We start from the raw sequence: 23,644 nt of genomic DNA on the forward strand, positions 1-23,644 counted from the left end.
TGATGTCACTGCACTGGCGCAGATCATGCGGGAACTTCAAGTTTGGCCATTTGGAAATTGTTTTTTACTTCACAAATACTAAATTCCCCAATTTCGAATTTTTAGGAGGCATCACTTTTAATCATATTGTATAATAAAAAAAGTGATTTTGACATGTCAGTGCCCCTTTAAAAAAAAACGAAAAAAGAAATGGAAAGGCAAGGAGCAGCAGACCTTAGCTGCACCCCTCTAAATGCAGTTGCAAACAAAAGAGAATAATTGACGGTTAAACAAGAGGTAGTAACAAAGAGTCGACAAGCCCCACCTGGTCATCGGCATTCAAGCTTCGAAGCTTCATCCGGAGCTGGAACCGAAGGAAGTTGTTGGTTCCAATGGGCTGTAGCTCTAGCAGTCGGCACAGGGCAGTCAATTGTGGTCGCGTTAGGCTATCCAAAGTAATTTCGTCCTCAAATAGCTTCGAGAACTTGAGAATTTCATCACTCGTTGCCTGCTCTCCACTTTCCCGTATCTGAAATAGCAAAAAATGCAATGGGCAATAAAAAACAACAACAAAGACTAACTGAAATTCCTTGTCACTGGTGTATAGGACCCTCCTTCAGAATGGTGTTGTGATGCCTTCATTTGAATACTTATGCTAGGGCAGCAACAACCAGAGAGCAGGCAAATTAAGTAGCTATGATGAAAACACTATGTGGGGATTTATCTGTCACTACTATTGCAATATACATCCGGAGAATTATCCATCAAACAAATTGCAAAAATAGATGTGGAGCGTCATCCATTACAACTAACTTTAGTTAGATTCAGATGCCGCTGAAGTTACCCTGAAATGATTCTGTCTATAAATCAATTCGATCCTGTACATTAACAAATTCAAAGCTTGTGAGACACTGCTCAATCTTAAAAAAATGTGAGAGACTGTAATGAGATTGCAAAGTATCTTCAAGATGCATTTTTTTTATGCCTATGCAAGAAAGTTCACTCAATACCATATTTACTCAAGGAATCAACATACTGTATTAGAACAAAGCCTGCGCATCTGCTCCCCCTCAGTACATATGGATAGCCAATCACTACGATAAACCGGAGGAGCTCAGTGAATTATGGGCAGGAATAATGTCTCCATGCGAAAATGGTATCTGTGTGGGTTGCATTTTCAGAGAATTGTTTCCTCAATCTCATTATTTGCCAAGCTGCTTATGTAGGACGTGATAACTGCAATGTCTGGCACACCGAGTTCTTTTTATCCAACCTTCTCCCACTGAAGTAGAATAAGTACATAATTTACCTTTTCACAGAACTCAGCAAACTGCTTTGCATTCTGGGAGTGAGCCTCTCCTCGTGTTTTTACCGCCATTTCATCCAGGGTGGACTGCAGGAATTTGGCCATTTCAAGCTTAACCTTCAACTCCTTTTTAATTTTTGCATCCTGAAAGAGAATTTCAGTTTAGTATGAACATGCGAAGTATCAAGAAAATCATGCCAACATTGTACTGTCAGCTTGGATCAAATGGGGCCACATCTTCATAGTCTATTGCATTTGTAGCTACTTGCAGCATATTACTAGCATTTTGTCAACATGCATCAAAGAACTATCACACTGCCATTTCCATCACTTCCATCTTATTACAGGCAGCATTTCTGGATGAATGAGGTGTAGAAAAATGGTCTTGGAACGAATAATCCCAAGAGCGATGCAAGAAAAAAAAAAAACTACTATAAAAAGTTACAATTAAAATATCTATTCAAACTGCTTCCTTTTTTTTTCAACTATATGTATTTGAAATGAAGAATTTAGTCACATAATTTTGGACTGGCTACTTTACAACAAGTGAAGGTTTTTCCTTTTAGATTTTATTTTATTGACATTTGCTGGGGTTAAAAAAATCAAGTCAGTTTCTTTCTTAAATTTAACATATTAGAAAAATGTTTGATCAGATGGGAGTTATTACCACATAACAGGCCTTTTACAGTCCACATTTTGATTATGGTCTTTCGAAAGTCACAATGAAAACTATTCCCATTACCCCCCATCATATAACCCAAATTACCACTACTTTGCTGGTATTGCATAGTCACTGTAACAATAAGACACTTAAGACTGCTTACGTGTAGGAATGCAAAGTCATTCATATACGTAGCATAATTCTATAAGCTGCGCGCCCTGCTATCCTCTGCAGAGGCCGGCCGGACAGCCTCTGCGGAGGCCATCCGGCCGGGCTCTGGGTAGCGGCGGGTGTGCACTGTTGCAGCAGCGCGTGGGAGCAGCGCCAGGAGTGTGGGGTGGCATTCCTTGGAACTACCCGGCGCACAGGCCGCATCGCAGCCATTCTAAGAGCCGTTACGGAGCGGAGGAAATTTTGCTGCAATTTTTCGCGGTTACGGACAACGCTGGCTCTGCTCTATGGGACCAGTTCATGTTTTCGCATTAAAAAGCGGAGATCATTTTGAACGCCCACCTTCCAGCATGGACTCACTGCTGCCTTTTGTAGTGTGTGCTCAGTGTGCATGCACAATCAATGCTCCTCCTTACTGCTTTAAACATGTTACTAACTATAATACTTAGGTGTTTTAAAGACATTAATGATCTTCAGTACTCACATATTTTATTAACAAGACAGATAAACATCCAACTATTTAACTAGAGTAAAAAAGGAACTTGGTCTTTTGAGATAAGATCACACCGCAACAATATGACCAGTTCTGGTTACATTGTTGCACTTGTGCTATATTTTCAAGGACCATATTTCCAAGGACCACTTCTTCCATTGGCCACATGAATGGGAAGCTGTTACAAACATGCCCCTATTTAGGAATGGATAAGAAAAGCCCCTTACATTCCAAATGGCACCACTAAAGCGTTTTACCTACCGTAAAATACCGGGAAAGAGACCACCCCTTTAACTGAAAACTGGGTTAATCTAGACATGGGTGCTCGTCTAGTGAAATCGGTAAAAACTTTGACAGCGGCAAATAAAGAGCTTTGAAGGCAGGGTGAACAGAATCAAAGAAAGCACATTTATTAATGCATTAGCATCATTACCCACATGACAAGGAAAAGCTGATGGCGGCCGTCTGTTGACAAAACAGTGGAAACGGAAGTGCACCGCGTAAAGAGGAGAAGAGTAGTGGAGGACAAAGGCGAGGGGGAGGCGACGTCACGGGGCGGAAGCCAATTGGTTCATTGGTTGGTTGGTTGATTTAGTGTTTATGGCGCAAAAGCTACTAAGGTCATAGAGCGCCAAAAACAAGACTATTGCTGGAAAAGGTTTAGAGAGAAAAAAGAGGCTTTAGTAGCCAGTGATTTGATAAAAGATGGTAATGGGGTACCAAAAGGTAAAAGGGTGATGGGCATGATCTGTAGGTTAAGAAAGCTACAATCGGTGTAGAAGGCCGATGCTATCTAAAAATTTGAAAACATTAGTGTGTGTCACAAGAGAATCGTCACTTAGGAGCAGAGCTGGGTGAGCGGAAGCCAATACGCGCGCGGATGCTGAGACGAGTCTGAACTTGCAGGTGTGCAGAGTGCGTATGCCTTGGTTTGTGCTACAAAATTGAGTGTGAACCAGGGCCGTACCCAGAAAAAAATTTCGGGGGGGGGGGGTTTTCGGGGACAACGGCGGCCATTTTGAAAATGTCTATTGTCTTATTTTCGCCTATGAATCATGCGCATCGGTGGCATATAATGGAGAGTTATAGCAAACCGGAGAAACAGTCCCGGTTTGGTACCCGGCAGCTGACCGGCGCCACTGCGAGTACGCAGAGGTGGAGATTAAAATCGGCTGGCTGCAAGTGTACCCGACCAGGGCTGTACCCAGAAAAACATTTCAAGGGGGGGGGGGGGGGGGGGGGGGTCAGGACCCCCTAACCCCCCCCCTGGTTACGGCCCTGGTGTGAACCAAGTACTAGCGCTGGTCCAAGTACGCGGAAAAAGAAGACAGATCGTGTTGAAGGAGACGGGCTGCCGAAACTGGTGAACAATGAAAGCAGTGCCAGGCAGCGAATGCCGCTGCTAAGCATGCAAGGTGGGTGAATGAGAACCCCTAAAACCGGAAAAAAATTAAAGGAAAATCCATTGGTGCATTCTTAGGGAATGCATTAGCATGACCCTTGGGAAACGCCGGACAGATCTTTTTGGGAAACGCTAACACTGACCCCAAACAAAGCCAAAAAGAGGCAGCAAAAGATATAGGAAGCAAAAGAGAAAGCCAAAACAGAAAAGTGAAGTGGTAAGAGCTTCCCAAAAAGGAATGTGTTTAGGATTTCCCAAGGGTCATGAGAACGCATTCTCTAAGGATATACCAATAAATGTTCCCAAATTTTTTTTTTCACACACTGTAGAATACCGTGCATCCACCCATTTCACACTAAGCGCCATGCCTCATAATTTAAAACATCCAAGAACATATGCACAGCACATATATATGTGAAACTGATGACCTCACGTGCATTCATCCCCATTTTTTTCGCAATGATCTCCAACTTCTGAGTAGGCGCTTGCTCGGTATTTTACGGTAATATTCCCACCATCATGGCTGGCGGTCTCAGGGCCGCCACAACAGGGTGAATATATTCGGCTGATGCCGGTGCATTGGAGGGGGTGGGCGCTTAACATATAATTTGCAGAATTCCCAAGTATGAGAAATGTTAGTAGTGAGTGCTCATACGAAGTGAGCGCTTCTGCGGTACAGTGGAATCTCGTTAATTAAAACTCTCTTAATTCAAACTAACACGCAGGTTCCATACTATATGTTTCTAGGAAGGAAACTCCCGGCAATTCAAACTTTGCATTATTCAAACAAAGTTCTGGTCCCCCTGTGGTTAAAATTTACGAGATTCCACTTTATTATAGGTAGTTCCTTCCCAGCTTCTGACTGGCATGTCAAACCAAATCGAAATCAAAACAGTATATTAAATCTAACTGCAACTGAACAGGAATTCAAATTGGACGGACTAAACAAAGCCCTTGTTTATGCATGGCACAGAAATTCAAATCTGCCGAAATAAGGACTGAGGACAAACCTTTGCAGATGACGTCTGGAAAGTTGATGGCAGCATGCTGGGAAAAAGTTTGAGAGCAACAGGAAGCAGCAGTTCCATGAATGGCACGATGACAAATACAGAGAAAGGAAGAAGCCGGAACAAGTCTGAAACTGTTCTTACAAGCTGAAACAAAATGAAGATCGGAAAAGATTTAAATACAAGGACACAATGCTCAAGAAATTATAACCTTCCAAGCTAGACCACATCATTTACCACACTCTAGTAAACATCCAACATAAGCAAAACCCTGTTTCAGACTCCCGAAAAATGTGTACAACTGGAAACACCACCTTTACAGGGAACAAATGCCTAAATCTAATTTCTGAACATTGTCCGGGATATAAGCAGCTGAGGTTAGAAGCCTTAAAATATTATAACCCAGCTTCTGCTGGTTTACAATAAAATTCTTTCAAACTGTCCTTTGAGATGACAAGGTCCTTTGTACGCATAACAGCTCAAAAACATTTGAGGGGCTCCATGCAAGAACTTGATCCTCACACCTAGAGAATGACCTGTAGCTTTTAACCCCTACTTTCCCTCCTCCCAATGCCCTGCAGGCGACTAGCTAAGTCAAATCCAAAGATTCAACAAAGAGTCCCCCCGCCCCCAACTTTGCTTTCTGCCCCAAAATTTATATGAAAAGAGATTCCTTGCTCCCTATCCCGTTCTTACTTCGCATTCCTCAGTCAGAATGCAGCATATAAAAAAGAACATCAACCTTCCTTTCTATACAGCATCCTCTCTGATTATAATGCAAAGAAAAAATGGAAATAAGCCTTTGACTGGTGTTTACACTAATGTTCTTCCCTGACCCTTATTGCTCTAGAGTTCTGTCATTTATTTTTTTTTATTCTTATTTCATACTGCAGACCTTTCATGGCTACACACCTTACTCAAACCCTCTGCAGTGAGGTAACACAGAGCCTATTTGTTTGACAGACAATCCCATCGTCCTTGGGATTCCAATCTACACTTTAATAGTTCTTGCATTCAATTATACAGGGCGACTTTGTTTAGAGGGTTTAGAATTTAAAAAAAAGAAGGAAACTACCATTAGGGTTCTTTCAACCCTGGGGACCACTAAAAATATATATATATTAGCTAAGTAGTTAGCTAATCAATTAAAATAAGTTCAGCTTTAAAATTTTAATTTTGGAGAGCATAAAGTAGTTGGAGAATTGACCCTTGAACTCACTATAGTCTAGCTGCAACATAAAATTTTTATTCAAAAATTTGTAGTAGGCAGTACAGGGCGAGAAATGTCATCCTTGTACACAGCTTCAGAACCGAAATGAACTCTTAAAGGGAAACTTTGCTCATCATTATGCCGAAGATTTCGGGATATTGAGTGAATTATCATTAAAAGCCCTAGTAAAAGACACTACGTCATCTGCTTCACGAAAAATGGGACATATCTTTTTAAATTTAATTTTAAACACAAGCAGAAATAGAAAACCGAAACTTCGGCTCCGTCCGGCAACATTGGCCTCGGACTGCCAAAACATGGCTGTCACGTGGTATGAGATATCACATGATCCTTTACGCAACGATGGGCGGGATTGGGGCGGGCATGTGCCAGGCACAAGTGTCATCTGCACTGCCCTTTTCACCACGTTTTGGTGTCTACGACATTCGACGACGTTTGCACAACTGCGGCATAAGTCAGCGCATGTTGTGTCCATAGTGTGAATGGAGCTTTGAATGACAATAGTCACAAACGGCGAGACGGCAGCAGCGGTAGCAGCGAGGCCACAGCGAAGCAGCCGGACGGCTCCCAAGAAGTGCACTGCGGAGGCGCATTACACCAATCACGTGGACACCGCTGAGCACCGAGAGGAAATGTTGCTGGTGTCACCTGCTATGTTTGCCCGGAGAAGTAAAAACAAGCAAAAGGTGATGACCTTTAGCTCAATATTGGCTTTGCCCATGCCGCAGCCTTGACTGCGCTGTTGGTTGCGTCTCAATTCGCCCGCTCGAGTCAGCCGATTTCTGCAACATGGTGAGTTGCAAAGCTTGCCAGACCGTTTAAGAAACATTTAGACAGAACTTCGTCGTAGTATTTGACATATGGTCTTCCTAGGTGATACTGAAGAGGACTGTGTTGTTTTTTCAAAAACAAAAATGAAGCAGAGTTGCCCTTTAAAGGGATACTGCAACAAAATTTTAGTGCCTATTTTATTGTCTAAATGCCACACTACGGAGACACCAACTTTTTGCAAAAAAAAGACACCAAAACATTAGTTAAAAGGAATAAACCAAATGTTGTTACGTCACTCTGCACTTAAAAGCAGCGCCACTCCACGGAAGTATGATGGTAAGCTGCGTGAGCGCGAGCCCTGTCAAACCGAATTTTCCTTCTCTCCCGGCCTATTCAACTCTTGCGGGGAGCAGGCAACGAAAAACTGCCAAATTGTAACGTGTTGACGAAGCCAAGTGGCGAAGCTCATAACCACGCCAGCCCCCAAGCAGCTTTGCATGTGCTGGGCCAGTTGACATCACATCTCCCAGGATGCATTGCGCTCTCTGATGGCTGATCTTCAAGCACTCCCTGGAATCGGTCCTTTGGAACGAAAAATATAGCCATCCGGTCCAAGTGCAAATCAGCGATTGTCATTAGCAGGTAGAGTTGATAATCTGTAACTTATTTCCGAACGTAACAAGTACATTTTAAGTATCGATTCAGTATCCCTTTAACTGGGGAGTGTGTCTAATGTCGCGCGACACTTCTTTTGAACGGAAGTGCGCCGTAAAATGCGTGGCAATTTTTGGCAAAGGTTATAGGTCTTCCCATCTATCGAACATGAAACCAAACCCGTCTAGGTTTATTTGCGTTCGCTGGCTGGCGAAATAATTTAATAGCTTTAGTAGAAAATATCTCTTCTTGTTTTCGTTCATGATCTGGGATGCTCTGAAGTGGTGAAAAGCATAGACAAGACGCGTAAATCGCGGCGTAATGACAATGACTCGGACACGAGTATGTGCTCTGTGACAGGGAAACCTCGAGTATATTCACAAGCCAAGCCTGGAAATATAGTTTGCTTCAGACCTACTTACAAATATACCCCTATTCACAATCTACCATGCAAAATTGAATGTCATATTAAAAAGAAATAAGCACATTCAAATTTTTAGCTCAAAAACAATTTTCAATATATTTTCTGTAAAAAAAAAAAGAAAAAAAAAAAGAAAAAGAATTTTTTAAGTTGCGGTTGCACACCCATAAATAACTCCACACTTAAAGGGCAACTACGGTTAGTATATTTGAATTTGGGATTATGACAGTTTTCAGCTAAAGCAGTGTCTTTAAATTACAAGTATATATATATATTTTTTTTTATATATTGTGTGTAGTTTTATGAATATCATGGCCCAAAGTTTGGTTTTGTGCGTCGACACAAAACCTAAATTATCTGCTAGAGGGATGGCAACACTGATCAACAGCTGTATGGCTGCGATGTGATGTCACAAGAGTGCTGCGGTAAGCAGCACAACCAATCAACCGCAGTCCCACCCCAATGCGACGTCACAAGAGTGCTGCACCAGTGTTACTTGACTAAAAGCTAACCCACTTGCTGCCCGCTAAAGACCGGTGGCATCTTTAAAATCGGTTTTAGTGGAGTATACGGCTTCACTTTGACGTAATATTTTGGCTGTTATATTTTGTGCCACTAAAGCGATACCAGTCATTTATTTTACTTCATTTTCGACTGCAGCTGCCATTTAAAGGGACATGTAAAAGAACTTGCTGTTGGGCTAGTTGGTGTTGACTGTATTGAACCAACTTCCTTTCCCAATACAGTTGCGAGTAACGCCCGTGTTTGTCTTCTATCTTGTGTATGTCTTTTTACCGCTTTTAACCATGGTTCAATAAAGGGATATGTGCCAGGAAAAAACTTTTTTAAATATATTTGCAATCACTGAACAAAATTTTCACAGTTTATAGTGCTTGATCTACTTTTCCTAATCTGGTGTTAGTTTTAATATAGCTTGTTTTTTATGTTTTGAATGGAATGCACATGCAAACAAAAAAACATGTTTTGTGTGCCCATGGGACATGGCAACACATTTTAAAAAAAACCTAATAAAATAGGCTAATTTGCACTCTTTAAAGCACTGAATGCAATGAACAACAAAAAGAATGTGTACGAGAACTTTTTTTATTTTCGAATAAATGAAAAACACAAAAACACCACTTTCAAAAAGCTAACAATGTTTTTTAAAGCTTTTATAAATTAAAAAAAAAAAAAAATTCTAATTAATCCTTGATAGTTGCATTCTACATATCCTCAAGCTTATGCATGCCAAACTTGGTTCTCATAGGACAATATTAAGAACAAACATTCATATGCTCTAACTGTGAAGATGCCCAAAATTGCAAAAAGAGAAAAAGCTATTTGAATTTTACTCGAGATGTGTAAGCGACACTCCTTTGCGCTGGGAAAAAGAAATGTTGTTATTCTTTTTTGTAAGAAATTGAAGCTACAAAATATTGCGATGGAGAGGAGATGGCTAGGCCTACTTTTCAAAATAATTCTGATCGCAGGCCATGCCACAATTTGAAGAGCCGATCAAACAAACATGGCTCACATTTATGCCTCTCTGGGTCGATGTAGAGTGGAGGGATCAACGTCACAAGCACACTTCCCTGGTTAGTTTCGGTTTTGAAGCCATGTACAAGGATGTACAAGGACACAGCAACCCAGCCGTGATGATGTCGCCTAATGTACCACTATTCATGTAGGTTTGCACTTGGTGCCTAATCATCACTTCGGGCCAAACGTCGTTTTCATTGCATATCGGATATCGCGCTGACATCGCACATCTGCAGTTGCTCCACGTGGCCAACATCTACAGCGCACCCCTCATGGGCACGATGACGTCAAAAGACCTTCAAGAATCAGCGCCACCACTGCCTATTGGGGAAAAGGAGCGACCGTGACGCCCCAAGCGGTTCACTTTAGAACTACACGGATGGGGACAACAAATACAATGACTCAGCGCTCGGCCGACATAATCGAAAGCGGCGTCAGCGTTCAGCTGGAGTTCACATTCTTCGGCGAGGGGGAGGAGGGGCTCTTTTGTTTCCACTTTGGCCTGCATGAACAATGCAGCATGCGCGGTCCCAGCTCAGCACAAAAGCTGAAGTGGGTCAAGCTCGCATTTTCTGGGTATAGATCCGGCACTTAACGTTGCTTTGTCGATTGTTAGTATTTTTTACATTAAACTGTGCCCCGCGCTCTGTTGTAGAAGATGACATGGACATGCCCATAAGGCCTGTGGGCATGTGCACAGGCCTTGTGTTGAGTAAACACCGAGGTGTGGGGAAACAAACGGGTCAGAGCACCCCCTATAGTTCGATCTCCTGCCCAATAAAGGAAACGCAAGCGGCTGCGGGCGTCAGTGGACACGGCAACCCAGCCGTGATGATGTCGCCTAACGTACCCCTGCTCATGCAGGTTAGTAATAGAAAACATGTTTTTCACAGCGGTTACCTCTGTTTGATTGTGTTGCCGTGTCCACACACAATTGCTGCTTGTGCACGCGATTGCTTCTCAGTAGCAGGCCTGTAGCTCATACTAGCTGGAGATGTGGAGGAAAACCGAGGGCCTATTACGCAAGAAATATTTAATGACATGATTCGGACACAAAAGGAGATCCTTGCTAAAATTACTCAGGTACAAGTAAAACAGACTTCGTCGGAAGAAAGTATGCTACAAATGCAAAACAGGCTACTTGCGATAGAAAAAAAACTTGAGGCGTACGTGCAACTGAGAACAGGCTTGCTAAACTTGAAAACTCTCTTAGTGGCTATGATGTCGAAATAAATACTCTTGTAAAACAAATTGACGACTTAAGAAAATCGTTTACGACGAAATAACCTTATCGTAAGAGGAATTAAAGAAGAGGCTTCTGAAAATGAGGATGTACTAATGAGGAAAATCAACAATGAGGTGTTTGACACTATACTAAATCAAAAACTGAACTCTAACGTATACATCACCTTGGCAAAAAAGATGACTGGTAGAGATCGCCCTGTAATACTTACAGTTGCGGATTTTAAAGAGAAAATGGCTATCATGAAAAACTGTGTCGAACTTAAAGGTACCAAAATTAGCATCAATGAAGACTATTCTAAGACGGTTGTTGAGTTTCAGAAGAACCTGCGGAATTCAACCTCGGAGGAGAGGAAAAACGTTGCCAAAGTCAATTTGGCCTTTGATAAGCTGTGGCTTAACGATGTTCTGTACGCCTGGAATGAAGTCAGCAATGAGAGATACAAATGTCACGTTCCTCCCGAAGCAAATAACGAGTGACTGAAACAAAATAATTCAGCATGTTTTAAAATATTAAACGTAAACGCCAGAAGTATTGCAAATAAGGTTAACGCGCTCGAAAGCATAATGATAGAACACGATCCTGAAGTGGCTGTAATTACCGAGACATGGCTTCATGAAAATATCCTAAACCCCCGAAGTTACTCCTACGAATTATTCAATGCTAAGAAAGGATAGAGGGGGAAGAGGTGACGGAGTTGCTATTATGGTTAAAAATAACATCAAATTTGATGTCCTTGAGGAAGTGCGGGATGTGGAAGCATTATGGATCAAGATAAAACTGAATAACTGTACAATTTATGTTGGTGGCGTGTACAGAGCCCCGAATTCGCCAGTTGAAGTGCTGTTAAAACTAAGGGGCGACATGGATTCAAATTTACGTTACAAAGACAACATATTGTTACTGGGTGATCTTAATTTACCTGGGATCGACTGGTCATCATATTCTCCTGGAACGGTGGAAGTAGCTAGTTGCGATCAATTATTAGAACTTGTATTCTGCTATAACTTATCCCAGGTGGTAACAGATTACACTAGAGAATGTTCAATAATGTCAACAATTTTAGATCTGGTTTTTGTTTCCAAGAGTTTAAAATTGTATTTTTCTAAATGTGAAACCGAAGGCCTATCTGATCATAGGATGGTACTCGCCTCATTAAATGTTACCCCAGAAAAATCACAGTCATTCACGAAAGATGTTTTTGGATTTTAGAAGTGCCAATGATGTAAGCACACTTGATTGCCTTGAACGATCGTTTGATGATTTTATGTTTTTTTACCAATCAAATGCTAGCCCAGACACGTTATGGGACAATTTTTCAAGCATGACTATACACTCCGTGCGACGCGACTGGCGCGCCGCCGCGCGGCCGGTACCGAAGGTAGGCAGCGAGAACCCCAGAGAAAACGAAACCGAAACCACGCCGCGTACGTTGGTACGCATTGAAGTCGGAGTGTTGCAGTAGCGCTGAGTTCATAGCATGAAGCTGTGCTGCGTCATTAAGTGCTTCAATAGTAATGCGTCGTATCTCGTGGAGACAAAGTTTCACAGTTTTTCACCTCGCCGATGTTATGTGGGACAGCGACAACGATGGAGCCGTGCCGTACGACGTGAGAAATTTGGTTTCCCGATCATGTCTGCCACTGTGTCGGCACGGCTGACATATTCTGCACTGCCGCTTTGCGCTCTGCGTTTGTTTTCGTACCAGTAACGCCTACATGTGTCAGCGCCGATGGGACAAACCCACACTCGCAAGTCTGCAGTGCCAATTTCGTTGGAGGAATGCCCTCCAAAAAAGTTCCGTCCCCATCCTACGTGTCGATGATATTTCCAGACAAGTATGGCACGCAATCTGCACTTCACGAAGAAAGATTCGAAAGGTAAAAAAAGTGACAAATATATATCTAAAAAAAAAAACAAAAAAAAACAATGAAACTCGGAATCACTGGAGAATCGACGTTTGAGTATGAAAGTTTATGTGGTGTGCTTTCTTTCTTGATCAGCCTCCTTTTGGATGTGGAAACGCTGATACCCCGAGTTCTGTAGACAACTTTTTTTTTCTCTCGGCTTTAAAGCTACCTATCGCAAAGTGGTTCGAACTGGAAGTACCGTCCACTGGTCCCTTCCTACCTGTATAGTGTGCACCTCCCACGATGAGTGGTATTATCTGACAGCCTTTGACGGTCAAAGCCAGTTCCCATTTTGTTACGCCGCCCAAACTAAATTTCCACCTGGTTTCGCCATGAAAACTCTTTTTGTTATAATAAGTGTTGTGCCAAGTGACGGTCATGTCAAAGTACCTGTGCGCCGAAAATCAGCACCTCGCACAACAGGGTATTACACAACAGCTGACCGCAAAAGCCCTTGGCGGCCAAACCGTGTGTTGGCCGACAACTTTGTTTTCTCGGCTTTGGAACCACCTTTCGTAAAGTTGTTTCAATTGGAAGTACAGTCCACTAGTTCCTTCCTACCTCTAAAGTCTCCACCTCCCCCGACCAGTGGTATTCTCTTGACAGCCTTTTCATGATCAAAACCGGTTCCCTTTGAGTTACGCCGCCCAAACCAAATTTTCACCTGGTTTCCCTATGCCACCTTTTTTTTTTTTCTATAATAAGTGCTTTGTCATGTTACTGTCAAGTCCAAGCACCTGTGTGCCCAAATCTGCACTTTGCACAGCCCGCTATAACACAACATTTAGGGTCCAATATTGGATATCCCGTACAGCTTTATTTCTTTATTCGTTAGAAACATAACTTTCACACCTGCTGTCTTAAAGAAACTTGGCACTCTTCGTGCACAAACTTAGTGAACATCTCACTCGCCTCCAAATATCATCTTTGCAGCAGCCCTAGGTTTACAGCGACGAGCGAAATAAATTTCCCACTCAGAGCAATTAAGGTGGCGGCCGTCTTTGTTTTTCGGAAAATTACTCCAACTCCTTTTTCGGCCGCAACTAGAGAAATTACCCCTAATTACGACTCAAACTCAATATATAAGAAGTGGAGAACAGCTAAATGCCCTTCTGCCCCAGCACTTATGCAATGTCACCCTCAACTTATCGGCTCAAAAAGCAAAAGTTTCGTCCGTGCGCGCTTCCGCCGCCACAGCTTGGCATGCGAAAAGGCGCCGCAGGCTGCTGAGCGCGCCTCACAGTCGAACGCCAGCTCCTCCGCTAGCGGCGCTGCGCGCGTTTTTCAGAGCGCCCCCTATAGTTCCCGCACGGAGTGTATACGGTGTGCTGAGCGATTTATACCAAAGAGCCCTAAAAAAATCAGGAACAAAAATCCTTGGATTACAAGGAAAATAATTCATGCAAAAAGGCAACTGAGACACTGAAGCGGAAACGAGCGAGTTCGCATGGTACAGGTGTAGAAAAAAAAACTTGCATTTTGCGATTGAGTCGGGAGCTGAGGCGGCTAGTTGGAGAGTCTAAAGAGAGGTTTTATAATATAACACTTAAAAAATTCCTTAGCGAGGCACCTAAGAAGTTCTGGCGGTACGTCAAACCTCCGGCTAAGTTCCAACAGCGTGCCCCTGATCCAAAGAATGAAAAGCAGAGCGTTGAAAGTTTCAGCACTTTTTTTCATCAGTCTTCACCAACGATGATGGAAATCTGCCAAGCTTTAGCGATTCTTACAATCCTCCCATCAATGATTTAGATATAAGTGAGCAAAGTGTTTTTAACCTTCTACTTAACATAGACACAAAAAAGAGCCCAGGGTCAGACGAAATTCCTAATGAAGTTTTAAAAAGGTATGCTGAGTGGGTTTCAAAATACCTTAGTATCATCTTTAGATTGTCTACAAGTAGCGGTTCTTTCCCAGCGCGTGGAAAATAGCAAAAAATATACCCGTCCACAAAAGTGGTAGTGTTATTGACGTCTGTAACTTTCGCCCCATTTCACTTACTAGTACATGCTCTAAGCTTCTTGAGCATATCATATCTAAACATCTACTGGCTTACCTTGAAAATTATGATATATTATTTAAATCACAGCATGGTTTCCGCAGAGGTCTTCCCACGACTACCCAGCTCATAGAAACTGTTCATGATCTCTATCAAAGGATAAACTGTCGTGGTCAAACTGATATAGTAATTCTGGATTTCGCAAAGACGCTTGACAAAGTATCTCACCCAAAATTGTTATTGAAAATCAGTGCCATCTTTAAAAATACAGCCATCACGAAGTGGTTTTCCTCTTATCTTTCATCACCGGGACAGTATGTTAAAGTTGGGGGAAGCAAATCGACTCTGCCCCCAGTTGTTTCAGGCGTACCCCAGGGCATGCACGTAGCCAGGATCTTGTTTCGGGGGAGGGGTCCTGGCTACGTGCCTGCCCCGGGGGAGTGTCTTGGGTCCTCTTATTTTTGATTTTTATTAATGATCTGCGCAATGACATCTCAGTTCCAATCAGACTATTTGCCGACGATTGTGATTTACAATAAAATTGAAACATCAGACGATCAAATCGAATTAAACTGTAACTTAGAAAATATTAAGAAGTGGTGTAACAATTGGCAAATGGTGCTAAACCCTGAAAAATCAGTCATGTCTATTACGAGAAAAAAAAAAAGTTTTGGCTTATAATTATTGCATTGCGGGTGCTGAGCTTGAGAGAGTAAAAGAACATAAATACTTAGGCTTAATATTTACTCCTGATCTAAAATGGAACATTCACATTAATAACGTATGCATCAAAGCTAATAAAGCACTGTGGTGCCGTCGACGAAACCTCGCTATTGCAACTCCTGAAATAAAAAGTCTGGCTTATATGACACTGGTAAGACCCGTCATCGAGTATTCTAAAATTGTTTGGGACGCATATACCGATACAAATTGCAATAAGCTGAAGGAAATTCAGCGACTCGCATCCAGGTTTATTTTTAATAAATACAGCCACGATCATTCCCCCACAAAACTATGTGAACTCGCCAATCTTCCTACATTTGAATCAAGAATGAAATATGAAAGGTTAGAATTTCTTTTTCATATTATTCATAATTGCGTAAAGATAAAGAAATCTGAGTACTTTGAAATTTGCTCCACCGAATCCTCAAGACATCGTCATAGCATGTACTATTGGCCTCAAATGAAATGCGAAAAGCGGAGCGCATGGCCGTCGGTACATGTTGCGCCTCTTCAAAGCTTGGGTTGGGCTGTGTGAGCGTAAAACACATCAAAGTAGGACACAGACCCCCGCAGCGCCCCACTCTCCAACCCGTGGTTTTTGTCAGTTTCAAGAGGCCTCCCGGAGGCGCAGCATGTACCGACGGCCATGCGCTCCGCTGTTTGCATTTCATTTGAGGCCGATAGTACATTCCTAATCCATCAGAACGATTGCTTTAAGTACAGTTTTTTTCCGAGGGCTATTAGAGATTGGAATATGTTACCTCATTCCACTGTGTCATCTACGGCGCTAAATGAATTTCTGGGGCGTATCACTGATATTGTTGAATGTGCTATAAAGTAAGACCCCTATAGCTTGTGTAAAGAAATGTTTCATAACTACGAAGTGATCCGTTTCGTAAACTGCCGAAATTACGAAGCGTCTCAATATACTCGTAACCATTGTGTATGCTTGTATGTAAGAGTACATGTTTGTTTGTTGTTGTCTTTTTTTCCACCCCTGTAATAGCCCTGTGCAAGGGCTGACAGTATAATTAAATGAATGAATGAATGAATGAATGAATGAATGAATGCATGAATTGCATTTCTCGCCCCTTAGTACCCACTACAAATTTTTTATCAAAATTTCAACCCACAGCTAGACTATAATGAGCTCGAGGATAGATTTTCTAACCACAATATGCCCCAAATATTTTGAAAGTTAATTAAAACATTTTAGTTAATTAACTACCTAACTAACCAATATAGTATCTTTTATAGTGGTTCCAGTGCCTCCAACTTAGCCCCAGGGCTAAAAGAAGCACAATAAAAGTTTTTTTCTTTTCATAGTACTCTAAACCCTCATTAACAAAAAAAAAAAAATTGCTTGTTTTAACGGGAAGCTGAAGCGGTTTTGTATTTGAGGAAATGCACTTAAATCGTCTTCATTTGACCTCCAGGGTCTCGAATATCGAAATTACCTTTTAATTTAGTGCATGGAAGCTGCAGAAAATAATTTTCAAAACTACTGCTAACGGCCCTCCTTCCCGGAGCCTAACGTCACAAAAAGTTTTCAGAATCCCCGCTATCACACACCTTCAGTGCCTGTCAAAGCTATGTACAGTCAGCATGGAATGAAACCCAAATGCCGGAATGCGTGGCCATCGATACAGGCTGCTCCACCTGGAGGGCCCCTGAGAACCAATGAAAATTGCACCTGGGTGCAAGGGTGCGGGGTCCTACTAAGATGTCCTCAACCCTCGCGCGGGGCGTCTGGGACTTCCGCGTTCCGCCGGTGGTGCGCTGTAAGCGCCGTCACTCAGGGTGCTTTTCTGTCGCCGCAATGTCGCCCGCACGACACCGGGCGGCCGCTTAACCTGGCTATAGCTCTTTGCGATAGACCCTGCTAAGACAGGGTGATGAATGCATTCCACTCCGGAATTGATACGCCTCGCATATCGGTGGTCACCAAAGAGAGCGTCAGCGAGCAATTCCTTGCGCATTGCTCATAAAAACTGAGGCATCCGCGTTGGTCTGTTACAGCACTTTTTTTTTTATAAAGAGTATGGTCGTGTGAATAAACGAATATTATTTCGCGTTTATGACGTTTCACCATTTCTCAGAAACCGCGCGTGGCACATTGTTCACCAGAGCCCCAGTGTGGTTCCGGTGACACGTCATCAAGCACTACGGGTGTTCTGTGCACGAAATGTTTCAACTTTCATTTCGCCCTTGCGATACACAAAGCAACAATGAATGACAACGCTGAAGAGATATCGCTGGGAATCTGATACACAAAGCGAGTGACAGTGCTGTTTTTATCGGATGTGACAGTGCTTACAGCGCGCCACCGGCGAAACGCGGAACTCCCAGACGCGCCGCGCGAGGCTCGAGCTCATCTTAGTAGGATCCGCACCCTCGCACCCCGGCGCATTTTCACTAGTTCTCAGGGACCCTCCAGGTGGAGCAGCCTGTACCAACGGCCACTCGTTCCAGCGTTTGGGTTTCATTTCGTGCTGACTGTACACGCACTATTGCTATTTCTAAAAAGGGCAGGAAAAGACGTCACGACTGGTGTCAGTGCGAGGGAATATACCTGGCAAGCTTGTAATTGCATGCGCGGCCCTCGAGCGACATGTGCCTGGCGGCCAAAAGATGATCTTATGACGTCAGGACTAGTCGGAGGTTTTTCATGTTTTCTCGCATTTCATTAAAACTTCGGGGAAAACAAATGTGACATTGAGATTTATGGGATAAACCTACGCTAGAATCAACCTCTATCTCATTTTTTTTTAAAAGAAATGTTTCAGCTTCCCTTTAAAGAAGGTTGCAAAGAATATTTCACTACTTTGAGTAGACTGACAATAATATTAAGAACCCAAGAAGTCTGCAATATTGACCATTACTTAGGCACAAATAGCTGACATTGGCCTATATGATAAAAAGAAATTATACAATAACACATGAATCTGTTTAATTTTGTAATCGATTTCATTACTGCTGATGAAAACAAGTCGATGATGCAGTCCCACCCACAAAATCCGGCCATGCACCCATAAAATCCCCCAATGTTGAATTCAAACCCTCACCTGTTTGTGCTCACGTCGCGTAAGGCTGTCGCCGTTCAACACTCGATACACGAGGCGGCTTGACACCCGAATGTCAATAAATAACAGACGGAACCCATGGTAGTAGTGCACCAACTCGTCCCATATCCGCTTCAAAAGCGAGCGTTTGGGGATAGGGTGGGCGGGGGCTGTTGCGGCCGGCTTTGCCATATCCACCGCAGGATGCTCGGCTTCCTTGAGTGCCTTCACCGTTCCTTCCACCTTTGACGACTCCTTCTCCGAAAGTTTCTTTGAAGGCACCCACAGTGGCCGATATAACACCAGTGCAAGCGGCTGGTGAGAAGGCCGCAACTGGCCCAGAACTCGACGGTGGTCCGTCACAATTGTGCAGCTTGGGTGGCTGGGCCATGAGGTGCCCCTGTGGGTGAACCATGCTCGCTGCGTATGTCTGGAGAGGCAGCTGCCCGGTCGAATGGACTGCAGCTGCCACAGATGGACGCGGCACGAAAGTGGCCCTCGGTGCATGGTCTGTGCGCAGGGCAATGGTTGAGAAACAGTGGCCGCCTGGATTAATCACGGCACGGCATGAAGTCCGCTCTCTGCAGAACTGCATGAAACCAAGCAGAAAACAATGCAATTGAGAAGGCGCTACAGGTGCAATCTGGTATGCTTTGAAGGCAGGGTGGGCTCTCAAATGGGACAGACACCGAGTGCAAGTTACAAGGCTGTCAAATCAGAGGAGCATACGTTACAGTGCAACCTTGCAAATGTTTGGAAATGTATGTCACAGCCAAGGAAAGGAATACATGCGCAAGACACCTGCAGAAAACTAAAGGCTCCTCCAACAGCATGTTGTCTCCCACACATTTGATGTGCGCCTACTTGGGTGCCACCTTTGTGTATGAGATGCAGTGTCATCTTTGATGCTCCTAGACATGGAGTAGATAGGTATTGGTGCATCAAGAGTCATATTGGCAGACACGTGCAGTCAATCAGGACTAGGCTGGGCACCAGACTCTGCTTGTGGATCAGCTTGTCTTAGCACCATACTTTTTTCAAACATCGACCGAGAGCTATCTGAGACGTTTGGAAGTCTTCCCGTTTTTCTCAAATCGCGACAAAATTTGGGGGTTTTACGTGCCAAACCAACGACGGGCATCTGGCACGCCCCAGCAGAGGACTGAGGATTAATTTGGACCACCTGGGGATCTTTTGACGTGCAACCGAAAGCTCGGCTACACGGCGCCTCCTCCGTCTCAACTCGCCACATTGTAAGCAAACAGCTAAAAGACACAGAAAATAAAGATGGAGCTGTAAATATTGCACATTGTAAGATTATCCATACAGCATCATTAGAAGAAGATCTGAACTAAAATGGCGTACTAAATGTACAAAAACAAAGGTTTGTCAGCAGAGACAGACTCCTGGCATGTCTGCTGTGAATTCTGCACACATCTCAGCGGTGATGAGTGCAGTGTTTACAGAATCACGATTTTTCAGAGTTAAATATGTTCTTCTTTTGTCTCCAAACCAGGATAGCTCTTCAGAAAGAGTTACTCCTTAAAGAGAAACTGGAGTGCTTCTGTATTAGCTCTTATTTCTAAACTTTTTCCAAGCTTTTCCTGAATGCCCAACAACTTGTTTGCTGTTTGCCTTTTTCCTCCTGTTGCTGGTTCAATTGTTTGCCAGAGTGGCTTGTTTGTGTGTGTGACAGCTTTACAGCCTTGCTCAGCTTTCATGCTCGTGGCTTCACAATGCTGTTCTTGTGTGCAGCAAAGTCTACAGCGCTCTAGGTGCTCGTGCAAATTTAATGCCGGTCAAAGCTCTGGACATGCACTCTTCAATGCTTAGAAATGCCACAATGTTGTCCCCTGTGGCATCACAAGAGGGGGGGAGAACCGCCCCGGGCGCAGCACTCCGCGGGTGTCGCGGCGGGCCACAAGAGGGGCGGAGGGGGGGAGGGGGGGGATTGTTGCGGAAAGCCCCCGAGACGGGGAGGGGGGGGGGGGGGGGGGTGGCGGGGGGGTTGGAGGCGGGCAACTAGCTGGGATGGGGGGGAATCCCTGGGTTCTGCTGACCCTAGTGACGCCACTGATTGTCCCCAATTATACACAAATGCAAGCTAATGCCCCCATGCAAGCAAACATGAGCAGCATGCATGTGAATGTAACTTTGGTAGGCTTGCAATGCATGTACCTGCCCACACCAACGAAATATGTTGGGTAGCCAAAAGTGTCATTAACATCCCAACCAACAACACCAAAGTTTTTTTTTTTTTTTTTTTTTTTTTTACATTTGGTTATAGTTCTGATTAATATTTCATAACTGCCTTGAGACCATTAATTCTTAAAATGACTACTCAACACGCATTTTGCTACAGATATTGCAGGCAATATGAACGACCAAATATTTATAGGAAACCAAGGATAAAGAGACATAGTTAAGATAGTAGAGAAGCAAGAGGTATGATCATGTGATACCCTCATAACTTATTTTGTTTCACTGGGTTTCATATTCCTTAATTCCCACCCTGAAAATGACCGTCTGGTGTCTTCACTCTATACAAACAATTTCAATACAGTAATGTCTCATCAATAGGGACACCTCCATACCCTACAAAATCATCCAATGTGAGTTATAATAATAATAATAATGTTTATTTCCACCATAAGATGGTGGCGATGAGGGAAAAAAGCTGTCAGGTACAGCTGGACGGGTTCCTGACTGCCTACAGAAAGCAGCAACAGAGCCAAAAAAAATAATAATCAAGAGAAAAAAAAAAATACAAAGATTGTCACTATTACACATTTTAAACACAAATTTTAGATTTTTTTTTTTTTTTCCATATTAACGAGACAAAAACGTACATATTTACTTAGTTTGTCCTCGAAATTTGTGCCAATGAAGAGTGGTGTCCATATTAATGAGACATAACTATGGTGCAATAAGACAGCTAGCCAGTGTTGCTAGTCTCGTCAAACACAAAGATTCTTGGTGTTACGACGTAGTGTATGACGTAGTGTTACGACGTAGAGTCGAAAGATTCCCGCAAAGTTTTCTTTTCTCATAAACCGACAGATCCATTCATCTTCGTGACTTCTTTCCCTGAAGGGTTGAAAAATCCCGCTCACTTCCTAGGCACTGAACAAGAGCAGCAGAAGAGAGCGCACGGAGACGATCGTGGTTTAAGGGTTCTTTGTTTTCCGGCTTTATTTTTCTCAACGACTATTGTAACGTCTGTTAAGTTTTATCGTGTTCCGATGATTGTGTCCCCGTTGTCCTTTGTGTGTCCTCGTTTAGGGTTGCCCTTACTTTTTTTTTGCTCCACAAGTTTAGGGGTTCAAAGCTCCCAGAAGTCTTCAACGGGTTTTGCCCATTTTCCTGTTGGGGCCATCCGGCTTAGGGATTTTCTTTTGTGCACTTTTCCATTTAAAGGTCCGTCTCAAACAATTTTAGGAAGGAAAAAAAAAAATTTCTATGTTCAGGAATTGATGTCAGGGACATAAAAATAAAAATAAAATCCGAAAATGAAGAACCCATGACATCACTGGACTGGAATCGCCTTCCCGCGCCTGTTGCCAGCATAGCCGAGAGTGCCGGATTCAAAGCTGCACTTTGCGAATATTTTTTGGATTTTGGTTGACAGTGTTTTGTTTTAACAATGTTCTGTTTTTGGATTTTTATGCTTACCTGCCTAATTACTGTTTGTCTTTGTGTGCAATTAGATGTGTGTGTCCACTCCCCTCTATAATGCCTTCGGGCTCTGAGGGGATGAATAAATAAATAAATAAATAAACCCTATTTATATGTGTGATGTCACAATCAGGATTATCAGTTGGGACAAAGAAGTTGTATGGTGTCTAAAAAGCACGATGGAGACTTGGAATAATTGCATTCTTAAATCAACACCATCAAAGTTGACAGCCTGATATTGCCCTTATTTCCACTGATAAAAAAGGATTTTGTGAAAAAAGTTTCTGCCATTCTTATCCTGTTTCTTGGCCTATTGGCTTTGAGAAGAGTGTTGCCCAACATGGCTATACTCCGTTCACCCTTAGGCTGAGACTATAATCTATTTCACCTTATGATGTACTGCAGGAAAGGCTACAAGCGTGAGCTCCTTACTCTGGGGCACATCTCGGCGGCACAAGCTCTCGTGCATTAAAGGCAGCTGCCAACGCTATGAGCTCGTGCTTCAAGCCTTCGCGGCAGTACAACATAAGGTGAAACGGAGTATAGAAGCTCCGCCTTCAGCCTGAGCTTTCCACCCCTGCTAACACAAGTGTGAATGCGCAGCCAAAGCACTGCGGAAGCCAGTGAGCTCGCACTGAAGGTGAAGCTTCTAGTCTCAGCTCAAGGGTGAATGGAGTATAGGTCTGCCATTGGATGGGTTTTGCCTCTGGGCAGTTGTTTCCTTTCAAAAAGAATAAAATCATTTCGCTTTCTTTTTTTTTTTTTCTAAGTAGTGATTATTGGTGATGTAGACAACCAAAAGTGTCTGTGTGGTCAGTTTTCCAAAAGTAGTCAAACTGGGATTAATTCTGCTTTCGTTGCTTGAAATAAGAGTAATGTCAGACTGCCAAGATTGATGGTACTGTTTTATCAACCCGATAACCCCAAGCTTCCATCGTACACCATCATACTTATAGTCAAACATGCACTACTAACATAGTCATTTACAAATGATAATCCTGACCCTGATGTTAAGGGTAGGAACTATAAAAGGGCGCCACCGAACGTGCCTGCACACTACGAGCCTCTTGCTTGGAAGTCTGTCATGACCGCTTGTGAGTTCATGGAACGTACGCAAACTGTTGTTTAATTCCCGAACCTCCTAAACCATTATTTTGAGAAAGGTGGATTGCATACTGTGCTGTTCATTGACGTCACTCAGTTGGACGACAATGAACAACGCCACTCACCAGTGGCGTTGAAACAGGGGTATTGGGGTTGGGTGGGTGGGTGGGTGAGGGGGGGGGGGGGGAGCTCCAGGCATTGCAGAAATATGAAATAAAAAAATGACAGAAGGGAACTTCTTTCTTCATTCACGTCGACCCCCGCCCCTCCCCAGTTTTCCTGGCCAACTTCCGTTG

At 43.2% G+C, this 23,644-nt stretch overlaps 1 protein-coding gene across 1 annotated transcript in view; it reads right to left on the reverse strand.

The window, feature by feature from the left end:
- LOC8036347 (mitochondrial proton/calcium exchanger protein) overlaps positions 1 to 23,644 on the reverse strand; it is a 55,334-nt gene that overhangs the window by 28,919 nt on the left and 2,771 nt on the right. The window contains exons 2-5 of the mRNA XM_029971363.4: positions 18,573 to 19,158; positions 5,023 to 5,166; positions 1,289 to 1,429; positions 305 to 508 (exon numbers count right to left, since the gene is read on the reverse strand). Of these exons, the coding sequence (XP_029827223.2) occupies positions 305 to 508; positions 1,289 to 1,429; positions 5,023 to 5,166; positions 18,573 to 19,076 (993 nt within the window). The 5' untranslated portion in view covers positions 19,077 to 19,158. The remainder of the gene's footprint in view (positions 1 to 304; positions 509 to 1,288; positions 1,430 to 5,022; positions 5,167 to 18,572; positions 19,159 to 23,644) is intronic.

This window comes from Ixodes scapularis, unplaced genomic scaffold (genome assembly GCF_016920785.2).
Source record: "Ixodes scapularis isolate PalLabHiFi unplaced genomic scaffold, ASM1692078v2 PGA_scaffold9__187_contigs__length_104089568, whole genome shotgun sequence".
Lineage (NCBI taxonomy): Eukaryota > Metazoa > Arthropoda > Arachnida > Ixodida > Ixodidae > Ixodes > Ixodes scapularis.